The sequence below is a fragment of the Astatotilapia calliptera genome, chromosome 3, assembly GCF_900246225.1.
Source record: "Astatotilapia calliptera chromosome 3, fAstCal1.2, whole genome shotgun sequence".
NCBI classification, from domain to species: domain Eukaryota; kingdom Metazoa; phylum Chordata; class Actinopteri; order Cichliformes; family Cichlidae; genus Astatotilapia; species Astatotilapia calliptera.
The window spans coordinates 22,117,033-22,133,812 of NC_039304.1; the positions used below are offsets into that span (position 1 = coordinate 22,117,033).

Sequence of the window (16,780 nt, forward strand, 5' to 3'; positions counted from 1 at the left end):
ATATGTGGAACGAAACCGTGACCGAGGACAAGCTGATGGCATAAGATGTAAGTACAACTCCTCCGGTTTCATATGCAAAAAAAATTATTGCGCTAGCTTACACGGTTCAGGTTCTACAGGGATTTAACAATAGTTAAGCAAAACGGAGCGTGCTGCTCTGACCAGCTTTAAAGGGTTAACAATGACTTTAAAAAAATAATATAAAATAGTGTGCAACACCACTGAAGTTTTTTTTTTTTAAACTCTCTTTTCAACCAACGGCAGTCACTCTCCAAATAACTTCTGCTTAGCTTTCCGAGCTTCCCTCGGGTCCTCTTAATCAGCGGTCTCCAACCTTTTTTGCGCCACAGACCGGTTTATGCCCGACAATATTTTCACGGACCGGCCTTTAAGGTGTCGCGGATAAATTAGGGAGGGGCTAATAATCGGCTCAGTCATTTTTAATGATCGTTGAAAGCCCAGATCGTAATCGTGATTAAAATTCGATTAATTGAGCAGCCCTACTGTATTGGCAGGTATATTTATTTGGGGGGGGGCTAAGCTTATTGTAACCATAACCAGAATTAGCTTAGCATTTGCACAATGTTCAATGCACACACTCGAGACTCACCCCTACAAGACGTTGTACTTCAGACACAGACGTAGCAGGTTGTCAAATTAAACAAATAAAGCAAAAGTATATATATATATATATATATATATATATCACTATGACATTCAAAGTGCCACAGTCACACACTTCTTTACAGTCGTCTTCACCTCCTCCGCATGACACACAGCCCCTCCCCTCACTAGCAGCTGAACAGACGACACTGATCAACACTGAGGAATTTCCAGAGGTAAAGCTCCCTTTTCAAGAACAGTGAAGTATTAAAACAAGTTACCATAAATCTCATGATAAGCGTTACTATAGTAACCTGGCTGACTGGATTAATGGTGGTGTTTGTATTGTTCTGAAATGAAAAAGGGAATCGAGTATTTTCCAGGGTATTGACGTCGACTTCAAACATGTACTAGAATTTCAACACCCACAGATGGTGGTTTTATACACGTCCCAGTGACCACTGAAATTAAAGCTGCGGCTCTCTCCCCATTCAGGGTCTTGGTAAGTTTCAGTTCTTGTTTTTAGAGGGTCTTTGCGTCAACTGTGAGCCTAAATTGCATCCTTAATGAACCTCGGGGGGAAAAAAGCATTCATGTGTAATGTCTTTGTCCTCTTTATCAGCAGTTACAAAAGACGTTGAAGTGAAAGGGCAAACCTCACTAAAGCAGGAACTTCCAAACAGCACTCATTATTACTCTTCACCAATAAAACACAAACAAAATGATCAGTACTTTCCACTTTAAAAACTCATAACCACTATGAAAATTTCAGGTGCTTTTGGGAAATAGAAATTACTCACCTAGTTGTGCTACTGTTGTGCAGGAAAAACCCATTCACACATTTAGCAGTGAAGTGAATTACTGAGATTTTTTTTATATTCAGAAATTCCCTGGAAAATATGAACGTTAATCCAGAAAGAAAAGGCTTAGTTTTAGTATTTACCACATGTTTCTACATTTAACTAGCTGTAAATTGGATTGGATTGATCTGACTGATTAATCTGAGGTCTCAGAGGCTGTTGTTTACAACGTACGTTACACATTCTGCGGATACACAATATAGAAGCACTGCCATATCATCAATAGACCTTGGTCTGACCCTGAGTTGATAACATGCAAAACTGAGCTGAGAACCGAAGCTGAAAACACGCCGATCGTTTGATTTAAACCTTCTCCTTCAAGTCTGTGCCGACTGAATGCCTATTCAGGCTATTAAATGTGAACATTCAACAAAAAAACCTCTAAAATCAAGGTTAGTTTACGTGTTTTCAGCGGAGAAAAACTGCATTTGTGTCGACATCTTTGTTCTAATTGTAAACAAGAGGCACTTCAGCCCATTTTCTTTAGTGCCGCTAGTGCAAGGCGAGCTTTCGGAAAAACCGCCGCTACAAGTGTTGGAGGGCACCACACCAACAGCCTACGTACTGTGAATGGTTTGCTTTGCAACAACTCCTACATGTGTGCATGTAAACTAGTTAAATTACTCCTCGTGAGAGCCATATTAGTACAAGTTGTACTTTAAGGCATTCCTAGAATTTCATTGGTGGCACTGACGAGTGACAAAAACCAAATAGCCGAGACACTTGTGAGCTTTGTGCCTTTTTTTTTTTTTTATTCCCCCATCTCTACCTGACAGAGCAGACTGACACTGTTTAAAAAAGTGGCCCAGGGCATGTGTATTCATTTACAAAAGCTTAAAAAACAGCAGCCGCGTGACACGGCAGGCCTCACGGCAGTGATGTCTGTGCTAAATCTATGACAGCAGGTGCCAGAGATCAATAATGGCACCGTGAGTGTTGACTGCTCCAGAAACAACAGCGGCAGAGGTGAAAATGTACTCTGTGGCCATCACAGGTGTTGGGGAAAGGAAGCTGTGACTGTGGGGCAGAGCTGCAACGGTAGCCCCAAGAGGACAAAGAAGAAAGCTGGATGAGTTATAGACAAGACTAGGATGATGCCTCCGACAGAAGAGCTGAGATTTAGATACCGACTAGCTTTAATAGTGAGGAATGTGCCTGTGGTGGGAGAAGGATAAAGCAAAGACTGATGATGAGGAAACAGGAGGGAGAGAAAAGATTAGATAAAAAAAAGAGAGGAAAATAAAGTGAGAGGAGGAAAAAGGGGGAGCCATGTGGAGGATCTAATACCTCAATCAGCTCACGTCTCTTTGCCGTATCTCCTCATTTTGCCCCAGCTGCTCCTTTCCCATTCACCCATTCACCCGGCTTTGATGTTCTTCCATTCTGATAAAGCCAGCCCACCACCCTCCCACTCTATTTCCACCTCCACACCTCCTCCTCTTTTTTCCTTTGTGTCTCACCTTCATCCACTCGAGCTCATTTTTTCTCCTTCACAGTCTAATCCTTCTTTTGCCTGCTCTCATCTTCACCTGCGGCTTCACGCTTCTTCCCCCTTGACTCCTCGCAACGGGGCACTCCTCCTGTCATTCTCATCAACTTCTGCTCGTCACCCTCCATCTGTCCTGGTTTATGATCCGTGCACGACACTCGCAGACTCTCTCTGCTCTCTCCCTAACCCGACATTCAGGCTGAATGGCCATTTTGCCGCTGCTTCATTATTCAGGGCAAAAATCAGCTTTGATGTGCTACTAACAGATCACTGACTGCCATACTTGGATGTTCCAGAGTTTATAACAGCTAACCTTAGAGGTGCCATAAAGAACTAGAGCCCAAACAGTTCAGCTCTTTGATCGGTCCACAAAATGTAACTGCTGCTTTTTCAATCATTAATAGCTGTTAGAGTCATTTTTCATGTGACCCAGGTCAGAATAACCAGAACTACAGTTAAAATGACTCAAAGTCAGCACTGGGAGGCAAATACACCCAAATCTTGATCAGCAGCCCAGATGTCTCATCTAACACGTCTTTCGCCTGAAGGTTTTCACTTTCAACTGTTCACTTTCTTTGAGTTTACAAAAAAACGACACAATTATTGGTCAGGAAAAGATCACGTCAGACTTAAAGATTTTTAAAATCACCATAATGTTATCATATCAGTCAGGCTCTCCTATTCAGGACCTGCTAAATGTGGAGGTGCAGGCTCTGACCTCACTTGTTGACAGGGATTGTTGTCAGCGGCTGCAGTCCAGGAGTTTGGAGCTTATAACTGTTCTGTTTTGCATATTCACAGGAGCTACAGCTTTACCTGTGCAAACAAAGTGAATGCTACAAGGTGCTAAAAGGTTTCAACGCTCTAAGACAAGCTCCAGAGTAAGATGTTGGCTTGTCTTCTTCTGCTGCTGAAGCCGCCCGACCCCCCTTTCCCTTCCCTCTCTAGCCTTTCTTTGCTGAGCTTCTGCAAAAAGCAAGTCACCCTCCTGACATGAGCTGACACTTAGCCTAAAGCAAGAATACCCTGCTAGGACACATACACACGCACGTACACACAGCAAAGCGTTACTTGATTTAAGCCGCGAGACGATTTACACTCTGTGAAGCATAAAGTGATATGCCAAGGCGCAAAAAATCAAGGAGAACGCGCTAAAAAACACACAGAAGCCCCATTTAACAGCAAGGTCAGTCAGGACGCCGATGCCAAAAATAATGACACGGCTGAAGCAGACCTTTGCCGTGAAAACGCAGCACAAGGCACACACATCCACTCGATCGCTATTTGGACTTCAAAGTAATGTGCAGGTGAGGCAGGCTGATTGAAGCACAGCTAAGAAAAAACAACATCCAGAGAAGACGATACTTAAGTGCAGCAATCAGTGAGAGAACAGTGTCAGCAAACACACACTCATAGCATTTACTGCAGAAGCAAGGTGAGGCAAGAACGAGCTGCACTGGGAAAAAAAGTAAAGATATGCAGGTGTGAGGTGAAGAAGGAGCTGCTTCGAGTGCTGCAGTGAGAGCATAAACAACATCTCACACACACAGAACACCAGCAGTGCATGGAAAACCTACACCGCCCAGCAACACACAGGTGAAGCGACTAAACTCTCATTACAATTCAGTCATGCGCTCGGAGAGCTTAGGTCCTGGCATTCACGAGGGATCCACCCCCAGAGGACTCAGGCAATATCAGGCAGGTGGTTATTACAGGGAGGCTGGTTGGTATAGGATGAGTTGAGGTGACTCAAATAGCGCTTATGAATTCAACTCAACACTGTGAGCATCGAAAAGTGGTTGAAAAAAGAAGAAAAAAAAAATCCCCTCTTGGCCCCAACCTGCAATATGAGCAAAGAATAGAGCTCTTTGGCTTCAGAGCTGGTGCCTGGGTATATAATGGATATAGAAATGTAGTGGAATGGAAATTATTCCTATAAACACACTCACAACCTCATGTTTCCCTCTCTTGTTATTGTTGTTTTTAGATGTACACACGGCTCTGCCTGCCACAGAAACGCTACGTGCCAAGAGGAAATCTTATTGCAGCTGTGCAAACAAGCCCACCTCGTTTTTCGGTCACTTAAGAAGACATCTCTTAAATCCCGAGCCCTGATATTTATCAGGTGAGGGGCTGCTTTAATGGGGATGTGTACAGCTACTGTGAAAAGATGAAACACAACTCGGGAAGGCCGCTATGAGCAATAAATCTCAGCGTTTTTATTACAGTCATACACCAAACAAAATACATGACAATTAAATGCCGTACGCTGATAGATGACATCGAATTAAGTCAGCAAATGCTGGCCTAATTAAACACTGGACCCAACCACATCTGTCATGGGGCTGAGTTTTCATCTCGCAGGGCTTTGAAAACATCCTGTCTTTTTCTTTCCCCTACGCTTCCTGTGAGAGGATGCATGGCGAAAATGACTTCCAAAACCACGTCCATGTCCGACAGGTACATTAGCTTATTCCAACTGCAAGCCGACCGCAACTCAAGTTGTAACCAGGGCTGTGCGATATGACCCAACTCTCATAAGACATCTATCGTCCGATAACGATATAAATCACAAAAATTTAATATTTTCTGTAAATTCTGTGAATCTCGGGCAGCTCGACTTGCGCGAAGTGTTTCCAGCTCCGCGTCATGTACCTGGAGTCGAATGTTTTAACTGATGCATGAAACTTTTAGACGTAAGTTGTTAAAGCCGCCGTTTTCTTTGTGAGTATTTATTACACGGCGTGCTGCGGGGGAAAGCCTGTTCTAACGTTTGAGTCTAAGGTTTATTTTTTAGCACCCGACGGCTCTTTTTTGCTTCTCATCCGTAAATAATCTGCTCTTTCACGTGATTCAGTTTATTTTGAAAAGTCTCAACAGGATCTTGAGCTTTATTCTGAAAGGTTTATGTGGAAAATAAACAAGCGGACACACGATGGTTTTACCATCGTTGTTGCTAACAACAACGCGTAAAAACAGGCTCTTATCCATCCGTAGTGTGGTTATATTAAATATAAGAGAAAGAGAGAACTTTAAGAAATGAATATAGCCACTGCAGTGACCATCAAAATGATGAAAAAATATTGCCGTAAACAGTTTATTTTGCGACACCACGAAACAAACGATAATGTAAAATGAAACGATAGACGTTTTTATATCGTCATCCGATATATATCGTTATATCAAACAGCCCTAGTAACCCTAAATATTTTGAATGCTCAAGACCAAATTCACGTCCCCATAAAGGGAACTGGGTCTCCAGAATGTGACTGCACACACAGTTTGGCTCCCACAATGCAGGGAATACGAGTACATACCTACACACGCAAAGTAAGGTGTCCTAGATATTTATTAAGAAGTGACGTTTTGCTCTTTTGCTCAGTTTTGTATGGCGGCTGTCCCCTCACTCTCTCGCCTTCATTCAGTGCCTCTCCCTCTCTCTCTCTCTGCCCATTTCCTTCCGTCTTGCTCTACTTCCCACAGCCGCAGGCAAGGACGCACCGCGGCCGGTTACTTCCTAAGCAGGGCAACCTTTAAACATGGACACATTTGAAGTCTCACACACAGATAGCACATTCAAATCTGTCAAAGGTGATCAAGTGTGTTTATAGCAAAGAAAATATGTCTGACGAATTGAGGTTCGGACACTGTTGCAGTGTAAAAAAAAAAAAAAAAAAGGGAGAAAAAAAATAAACCCGAGCACGAGTTATCTTTGGTGGCAAGTCTGTTCATCATGTTTTGGCTAGTTTGCACCTCCTTATCCAGAGTGCAGGCCTGTTGTCTGGCGACTTTCAAATCTAGTCTTGCAAGATACGTGATGTGCAGCATGTGCAGCATGTGTGTGTGTGTGTGCATGCTTGCGTGCGTTACACAAGATAACATATGTGTTGCCAGTGGGAAAAGCATCTTGCTCACAGGCCTGTTGTGCATTTCTGCATTTCACTGACTATGGGTGTGCCTGAAAGTGACAGGTTCACACTACAGGAGCATACAGAATAATTTGTTATTTTTATTTTTATTCTATGAATAATTTCATACAACAATCTTTGTTGTCTCTCTCTCCACACATACACGTACACACACACACACACACACAATTGACCCTTCGTTAAAGCGATTACGGATTAATGAGCAGAGTACCCGCCTAATCCAGTTTAGCTTGAGACATGGAGGCGATGCTATCCAAGCGCCATATCCACCACCCCCACCCCCGTCCCTGCACAACTGCACGTTGCTGGGTGGGTACTGGGTGATCACATTATGCCCCTGGTTATCGACCAATCCCAGCCATTCCTGCCACAGTACAGCCGTCATAAAGAACTGAGAATATCACAGTGTCACAGCATGAGTCAAGCTGAGAAGCAGCCAGTCCAACAAGTGTGACGGTATTACAGGTTAGATCCTTTTATTTGAATCTGCGGTGCGAGACCAAAGTGACACAGCTCTAACACTGAACACAAGAGGGGAAAAAAGGAAAAATACAAAGCTTTAAGAGAAAGCTGCACATTTTCAGTTTCAGTTTTTACTCCAGCTACATTAATTCTACTGTTTCATTGACATTTCTGATATTCTATAAATGACATTTACTGGACTACAGTAAAATACTGTGACTCTTTCAGCCCATCCCTCCACAAACTGCTCTGTATGTAAACAGCTTCACCTCGGCTTTTTTCATGTTTTATTAAAAGCCACTAGTATAAAACATTAGCATGTTTGCTAACATTTTGCCAGTTTAGTTTTGTGTCTTTTTACTTTTACTTTACTTAAATCTATAATCCTATTCATATTAGCTTTACTTTATATAGAAAGGGAGTTGTGCTTCTTATCTATGAAACTTCAGAAAGAAGTGAACTGGCTTATCCTAGCATGCAGCTAACGTAGCTACGTCACCGTTTCCCCACACACACAGGGGCTTTCCTCGGCTCGGTTTCTGGCAAACCCATGGCCACCAACGTACAACCCTAATTGACACACTGTATAAACTGTAAACAAAAACAGAGAGCAATGATTTGCAAATCTCACAAGCCCATATTTTATTCAAATTGGAACACAAGACACCATACTGAATGCTTGAACTGAGAAAATGTATCATTTTGATGACAACAGGTCTCAGCAAAGTTGGGACAGGGCAACAAAAGGCTGAAAAACAAACAGCTGGACGAACATTTTGCAGCTAATTAAGTTAATTGGCAGCATCAGTGAGTTTTTCAGAAGAGAAACTCAAATGCAGCATCAACAAATTGCCAGTGAATGGTTGCTTAAGTGTATAACACTTGGGCTTATATGCTTACTTCACATTGCCAGCGTCCACTGGAAAAAAAAAATACTTGAAACCTTCAATTTCGTTCACACACAGTTCAAATATACGATAAGGACGATCCAGCCTGCTCTTACTCAAAGAGAGCACTAGAACATCATCAGCATAGAAAACTCAAACTATGTAAACTATGTAAAACTGAAGCAGCTAGAAACACAAAGCTGTGCAACCACAAAACCACAGCCCTGAAAAAACAGAATTGGAAAAAATGCCAATAAATTATAGACAGAGGTACTAAAACACTGGCGCTGTGTCAAGGTCAATCTGTGTTAAGTGCATTACGAGCTTGTGTTATCACCCAGGGGAAACGGCGTGTAACCTGAGCCGGAGAGGATTACAGACGTGAGCAAGCGTTATTTGCATGACCACAGATATAAAGTGGCAGCACAGACGCACAAAGAACAACTGTTGTTTTTATGTCCTGGTGCAAATTATCTGCTGTTAACTTTTTCTGCACCCACAATTTACCTACTACAAAGTCCAAATCTTAACAGTGAGCCAGAAGTGCCAAAAAGTTTCCTCTCAAGGAAAACTATAAACAAACAGAGGTATGCAGCAAGCGACTGGAATTTCATTTTTCCATCAAAGTGCAGCGTTCAGGTTTCAACAGGCCAAAAATGGAGCTGCGGAGAAAACTTGCCGTCATGCGATGATCTAGTTCAAGAGTGTGTGTGTGATTATGTACCTGTTGTCAGCATGATTTGTGTTTCTCCACACTGCACGTCCTTCTCTGTAATTTTATACCGAGGTGTCCTTGGTCATAACACGGTGGATGAAAGCAAAGGATATGTCAGTGACACTGCCTGCGAATCAGCTGTCACTGCACCTTGGAAATGGAAATCTGTCCGTGTGTGTGTGTGTATGTGTGTGTGTGTGTGTGTGTCAGATGTCCCCACAGTAGGGAGATCATGACCAGAAGTCAAACAGTGCAGCAACCAAAAGTATAAATTTTAAACAACAAAAACACACACAAGAACATTACGATACCGCAACAAAGGCCTCCTCAGACCACAGCAGCTTTAGAGACCGACCGACAACAACCTCTACAATACAGCAGCAGCAGCCAAACACCTCAGCTTCACACTTCTCGCTTTTGCTACCAGACCCTGCGTGAGAAACAAACACCCACTGACACCCAAATGATTTCTGCTTGCCTGCTTTTGCACAACGTTTGCAACATAACCAGCTTTTATCGCTCTCTCTGACACAGGTCACATTCATGTTTCCTTACTACCCTTTGCTTCGTACCCCAAGACGTACCCTAGACAAGTTGCACAAAGGACGCCCCAGCAGCCGTGCAATTCTCACCACATGTGCGAAGGGCTTGTTTCACAGACAGCATTGTTAGCCTCGACAGTGGTTGTGAAACTGCATGTTGCGAACATTTAGTTCCCACAACTCGATGAGCAGGGCATCGCTTTATGTGCGAGTGCACTGGCAGTAACAGGCTCGGAGAGAACGATTTCTTTTCTGAAGTGGGAGAAAGGGGGAAAAAAATCCATCATCCATCCATCCAGTGCTCACTGCAAAGTACAAGCTGAGCTGCTGAGATAAAGTTTTCTTTAAACCGCAGCACTGCGGTGATTAGCAGAATCTCCACAGTCCAGGGAGTGTGGAGTTTGCATGCTCCATGCCTGTGTGGGTTCTCTCCAGTTTCCTCCCACCCAAAACATGGATGTGAGATAATATTATTGTCAGTCTCTCTGTGTTAAGCCTTGATTTTACAGCTGAGGAGTCATTCATACACCTCTCTGAAGTCTGCTCCCTGGGGCGCACGTGTAGTTGGTGCACCGTAATGTAAATTCTCCATGGACGAAACTGTGTGGTCAAGCAAAACAAAGAAAAAGAGAAAGAGTGATATCTGCACAGACCCACACCGTCTGCTCATGAGCTGGTTGCGCCCAGTCTAATCAAGGCGCCACAACAGGATGTACCCCACCTCTCACCTCATGACAGCCAGGACACGCCCCAGCCCCTCCCATGACTTTGAATTGGATACGCAGAAGAAAATAGACGGATGATTATTGCGTTTTCAAAAAATTCATGATGTTTTTCCATGCCGTCATTAATACAAACGCATTCAGCTACAAGAAATACTTAAATAGCTTCATAACCCACACTGGCTACTAAAAATACAGAGTGAGGCTGTCAAGGTGAGCCAGTGTAGCAACATCTATTACTGAGATTTAGATATGAAAAAGCAGGGTGCACAGGTCTTAATGTTTCTAGGCCATCAACAATCTTTGTCTACGCGAGTCAGCACTGACAGTGTTTAGATGATTGCAGCACGATGCAGCTTTTGAGGACACACGTCAAGGCTTTTGCTGCCACAGAGAGAAGAAATAATCCACGATGGACGTCAAAAAGCATCTCGACCGGGAATTCGGGACCAAATCATACGTCAGGCATCCGAGAAGGAAGAGAAAAAAATCGTCACGACGAGGAGCGGAAATATACAAAATAGCAGCCGGAGACAAATCATTCAAATGAGGGATTTGAATTAGCATATTTCATGCTTCAGTTTTATGAGAAGACGCGTCAAGGCTGGAGATTATTTTCTCCTGGGAACAGCACTGCGGGGAAACGTTCCCCAACAAGGCTCTGAAAGTTTCTTTATATACTCGAGGAGTCTTTTTAACCAAAAAATGGAAAAGGAATAATAATAAAAACAACACTGTTAGACAAAGTTGTACGTCGCACGAAAGTGCCAAATCAGAAGCAGGTTCCTTGGTGTGATACTGAGATTTCTCCTCCGAGTCGTTATCAGGCCTCTCCGCTGACACTGTTACCCAGCAAATTTCAATCTAAGCAAGGTCTGCAAAAGAGGATTCGTCTCACTGTGCAGAATTACAGCAGAAAAAAGGCGTAACGGTGAAATTTTGAGTGGGTTAGCAGCTTTTTAAAGCAGGGTTAAAGGTTTCTCTGCCTGTCAGCCTTCAAGCAGCTGAGAAAGACATTTAACCAGCAAATCTTTTTCCAAACTGCCACATTTTTCTTCCCAATACCACTGGGAAAAACACATTCCAGTGTATTTTGGAAAACCACTGGATAAACATCATTACAGTCAATAATGGTCATGCACTGCATGCCATCGTGTTCCAGCTTTCCCTGAGGAGTTGTGCTTGGAAGGCTACGGGCGGAAATAGTAAATAATGGTGGCAAGTTGGGTGAAGAGGTTTATACTTTATGCTCCGTCTCCCTTCATCTCCAACAGGCGAGCCGAGCCGCGGAGGAAACTTCAGACCTTTTCGGCCACTCAGCTTTTAAAGAAAAAAAAAAAAAAGAAGTGTCTAAGGGAGCGGCAAAGCCAAAGCTCCTTAATGAAGCGCCCTGTCACCCTGCCTGTGAGCATGCTCGTATGTGATAGCCTGTTGGCGCTCTTTCCATTTCTTTCCAGTTGTGTGTGCGCGATCAACAGCCGGTGTTTAGAGGAGGGAGGGGTGTGCGTGCAAGGGTTCGGGGGGGGGGGGATAATGTAACGCTGACACTCGAGAAACGTGACGTCCACTATTGTATCGCGGGGCAATTACAGCGAACGAGTCGAACAAACACACAATGTATAATTCAGAACATCCTGCATTTCTGCAGCGCACTTCCTCACGCCAACAGTATTCATTACCAGAGCAGCAGATTTATTTTCAATGCACTGACCTCGCTGCTTTCACTTATTTATACTGTTTATTGTGTGTTTAGCTCCCAACGTTTGGGCGTCAGGCTGATTCTCTTCTAAGAAGCTGACTTAAATAGCTGGATTATGAAGCTCTTAGCCAACTTAAAGTGGATACAATGAATGCTCGAGACGCGACGTGTAGTTAATCAATAAATAATTTTTGTTTTTTCTCTCTCTGATGGTTTAAAAAGAAAAAGATACCCAGGAATAACAGCAGCATATATTCAGGTTCCAAGGGTAAAAAAACGTTTTTGCCTACTCTTGGCTCTGTGTGATGTCAGCGACTGGAAATTTCCCCAATGTCATCTCAGGTTCACAGTTTTGGCTGTGAACAGGGAAGACCTTACTGATGATTAGAACTCGAGGGGCAGCAAATCAGAAAAAAGCCGGCTTAAAGAGGGGACATCCTAAAAAAACGTAGGCTGTAAAACAGAGGTGTCAAGCCCATTTATTACAGGAGCCACATACAGTTAAATCTGAACTAAGGTGAGCCAGAAGACTAATAACCTTCTGAAAACCTTTGCATTTCATGAACTAGATTCCTAAAACTAATCCCGACCAGTTTGAGAGTTGGCCAGACTAAATCCATTACACACCTCAGCTGAGGGGGTTATAGGTTAACAAATACATACAGAAAATGTACTGTTTATTCAAAGATGTCCTTTTTTTGCTGTAGAGTCACAATAATAAGAGAATAAAACAGGAACTTGTCTATCGATTCATTCATCGTAAAAAGCCACCTCGTTTTGTATTTTTTGAAGGTGTTTCTATTACCTGTTCAGGCGTAGTATGACAGATGAGGGTGGTGTCTTTGTCAGAAGGTTGTAAATATGACAGTGATTCAAACCTCTGGATCCTCAGTTTGGATCTGATCCATTCGTAGGAATAAAACACAGTTAAAAGTTCACACTTACTCATTGCATTTTCCACGTTTTGCACTGTCTGGGCCACATGTTTGACACCTCTGTTCTAAAACAACTTGTCTCAGTGGGATTGATTATACCATACCCCCAACTTTCCAGCAATATGTTTCACAAATGACCACCATCTGCTCTGCTGCAGTACCAAACACATTTTTAATAATAAGGAATGGAGCTGCTGTTCTGGGCAAACTTCTTCTGCATTGTCTTTTCGTATTCAACAACAGGCAGCCCTATATAGCAAAAGCTCTTCATTTCTAATAGGACAATAACAGCCTGTATTAGACTCTATTAATCTCATAATCAGCCAACTCTTGTCTAATGCCCCATTAAGTAGGTTTCACAACATGATTAATTTTTTTCTTTGTTAAGGTGAACTCGGTCTGAGTTATTGTTTGAGCGGCCACAGTGGAAAGTCCGACCAATCCCTTGGCAGCAGCCTGCAAATGGACAAAGCCTGGTGTTGAGGGGTCAGTGGGGTCAGTGGGGCACGGTACTCGTGAAGGCTTTCTCCTTAGAAGCCAAAGTGAAACACTGAGCAAAAATCCCCACGATCCACCCAGCGACCCGAGTCATGGGACTTTCCCCCTCAGCTCAGCTTCTTTAACGATGCGAGGTGATCATGTCGGTGCTCTAACCAATTCCTGGAATACCTGTCGTAGAGCAGCTACACAAAGAGCCTCTGACTACACTCCTGTTGAGCGCTGGAATCCAAACCATGTTCAGCGTGCAACATGAGTGGGCACGATCCGACATTCCACCTGACAACGAGCGCACCTGAGAGCTGCTGATCTCTATTCGCTACCCCTGCCTCTGCGTTCATGGAGTGAAGTGTCAGGCCTGCCGGAGCAGCTGCTGTACTCGTTGCTTTGGCTGCAGAAAATGAAAGTTTGACTCCTGGCTGCTCAAACAACTGATATCATCTCTCATTCTGATATCAGTCACAAGTATTTCCTGTCAACTCCCCTCTGAATATGAGCAAAAAATAAAAACAACAAAAAAAATGAGCCACATGGCCAGTGAGTCTGGGTGGGTATGTAAACACCTATAAATACAGAGCAGGTCCAGATTTCTTTTAACATATCAGGATAAGCAGGATGTGTGCTCCTGCCAGGGCAAATGCAACCCACAGCTCAGTGTAAACAACACACAAGGAGGCATTCTGGGTAGACAGGAAGAGGTTAGAGCAACACCACCTCGGCTGGAGAGGGGAAGTTCTTAGTCCTTACTGCAGAGACAAAGATTAGGCAATAAGGCAGTGAACAAGAAGCAAACACACCACAGTCAAAACTCTGCAAGACATCCCCGCGACTGATTCACAGTCCCCATCTCCCAGTGTCATCCTCCGTTTCTCTGCCACCCTCCTTTTTTTCCCCCTCCTTGCCTGCCTCAATGTTGCTGAAACTGCAGTGAAATCGAAGATATTTGACGGGCCGTGACGGCTGCAGGGTGGAATAAAAAAAAAAAATAGAAAAAGTCCACAATTGCATTTTGCAGCACGATGCCAAACTACTCAAAAAATCAGCTGAAGACACTGGTAAAAATCATCTCAAACTAAAGGGGGGAAATAAATTTAATGTGCAGGAAAACACTGGGTGTTATAGTTAAGAGAGCCAATTCCAAGACATAGATTTACAGCTGTGTCATTGAGGTGCACACACACACACACACACACTTGCAGACCGCTAAGAAGCCAAGCGTACTTTTGAGGCTTTGCTTCTAAAACCAGTAAAGCCCCAGAGCATTTCAGAAAGCAGCATTAGGGTGTCAGCATGTGGGCTTTGTGTGATGATGACCATGGAGCCTTTATTCCCCACTAATTGCTTTTAGTCACCTAAACATCTGCGCTCATCTGGATGAGGATGCGACTCAGGCTTATGGAGAAAAGCACTGCTTTTGACGTGATTTCACAGAAAGTCCCTGCACGTTTTTATGCTGCAGCAGCTCCCCAACTGTTTGCTTAGCTGACATTGGAAAACACAAGCGCTACTTCAGCAGTAGCAGTTAACCTTTGACCCTGAATCGAACTTGTTATGACCAGGATTATCACTTAAGCGCCATAAAAAGAACAATGAGACAAGCTGCAGCTGGAGCGTGTTCATTTAGGTTACACCTGATTATCACAGGACACATGACCACGTGCATCTGCCTCTGTGAGCCCACCCCTTGTAGAGTGGCTGTGAGACGCTTCAGTGTCTTTGTCTGAGGCAGAGCTTAGAGGTGGATGAGGTGTCTCTCCTAACATGACCTTGCTGCATTGCCCTTATGAACACACACACACACCAATCACATGATGAGAAGCAGTGAAAGTCTGAGCAGGCATATGACACTAAACAAGACGTTTCGGGTTGTGGGTGCACCTCAAAGATGATCCCTGGCTTTGTCTTCTCCCTCAGACTCACACATCACACCAGCTACTGTTACAGCTGTATAATAAATGGATGCAAAGTGGCTCTCTACAGTTGCAGCGACGGTCAGCTTGCTTCATCAATCTTTTGTCTGTCTGCGCTGATCAGCTGGGCAACAACTAAGGCTGTTTGGGCAGCACCTGCTGTAGGGATCAGAAATAACGAGGGAGCCTGCTTTCATCTTTAAGAGCAGGGTCGTACAGTGATCGAGCTGAGGGCTGGGGACCACAAAAGTGCGAACAAGAGGTCCAGTCACAGGGTAACACCAGTGCTATTGGAGGCAGCCTCTTAATTAATGGGTTTAAAGGGATCTACCAGTTTGTTAACACCACAACAGCCATCAGTGCAATGAGTCTTCCTAAATAGGCACCCGTGGGTGTCTATGTGTTTGCAATCCCCCAGTGTAAACACACTGACTGGGTCACTTCCCATTCACAACAACCAGCCCACCCCACCAAAAAGCGATAAGTAACGCTAAGCCCGACCATCTCCCCTGCACATACCTCGGCACACAGCTGGGCGAGGAGCGGTCCACCTCCCAGGTAGCGTACAGGTTCATATGGACCGGCCGGTTGGAGATGCTGACCGGCTTGGAGGGCTGCATGTGCGGCGAAGGGACGCCCCCAGTCCGCGGGAGCCCTCCTCGCTCCGACATCCTGGAGGCTGAAAACGGGCTTTCACAAGGAGCTAATGGGGAGAATACCCGTAGTAGTCTGCCTTCTCTGTGTGTCGTCCTTCCTCTGGTGCTGTAGCTCCGTCTCCTCGCTTCGCTTTGCCTGTTTTTTCAGGCTCCGGATGGTGCAGGCGAGCGAAGCGCTAACAGGAAAGTGCTAATCTCCGCCTGAGAGTGAAAACATCGCAGTCTCCGGGGTTTCTACCGGACGGCAGGCGGCAAATCCCCGCGGCTCTCTCCGTCTCTCCCTCTGCTTAAGTTGGTGTCGGCTCGGTGTGTGTTCGCCGCTGGTGTTTATCGGTGCAGGAAGCGGAAATTTCTCTCGCCAAAGTCGCACAATGAGCAGAGAGCAGCGAGAGCAACGCCTTTACTGAGGACGTAGAGCGACTCCTGAGCGCGAGACTCACAGACAGGAACCGGCCAATCACAGCTGCTGCTGTTACTGCGTTTGAACGCCGCACGCACTTTGTTCACCACTGCAGACTCAATTCCTTAGTTTTAAACTTATTCAGTATATCGTATTTTTATTTGTCTTGTCACCTCTTCCATTTTTTATTTTCTTCTATTTTAAATATGTTTTGTTTACATTTTTATATTCATTATATATTTTAATACATTTAAATTTGCTAGCTTACTATTTATTTTAGTTTATTGTTTAGATGAAGGCATGCAACTCCACCAATGGAGAAATTAATTAAATCATAATATTAATAATAATATAACATTCATTTTATTATACATGTATTTATTATTCATTATTATTTTAAAATATATTTTACATTTTCCACTTGTTTTATTTGGTTCTTTATGAGGATTGGAATGTGATTATTAGAAGTGGTA

The 16,780-nt window shown here is 43.9% G+C and overlaps 1 protein-coding gene across 4 annotated transcripts in view; it reads right to left on the reverse strand.

Moving 5' to 3' along the window:
* The window catches only part of pacs1 (phosphofurin acidic cluster sorting protein 1), a 67,417-nt gene extending 50,944 nt beyond the window's left edge, over positions 1-16,473 (reverse strand). For 3 of the 4 annotated variants that reach the window (XM_026162392.1, XM_026162390.1, XM_026162389.1), the window contains exon 1: positions 15,771-16,473. In XM_026162392.1, coding sequence (XP_026018177.1) covers positions 15,771-15,922 — 152 coding nt within the window. In that variant the 5' untranslated portion in view covers positions 15,923-16,473. The remainder of the gene's footprint in view (positions 1-15,770) is intronic. The other variant, XM_026162391.1, reaches the window with a different exon arrangement.
* Positions 16,474-16,780: the final 307 nt, after the last annotated feature.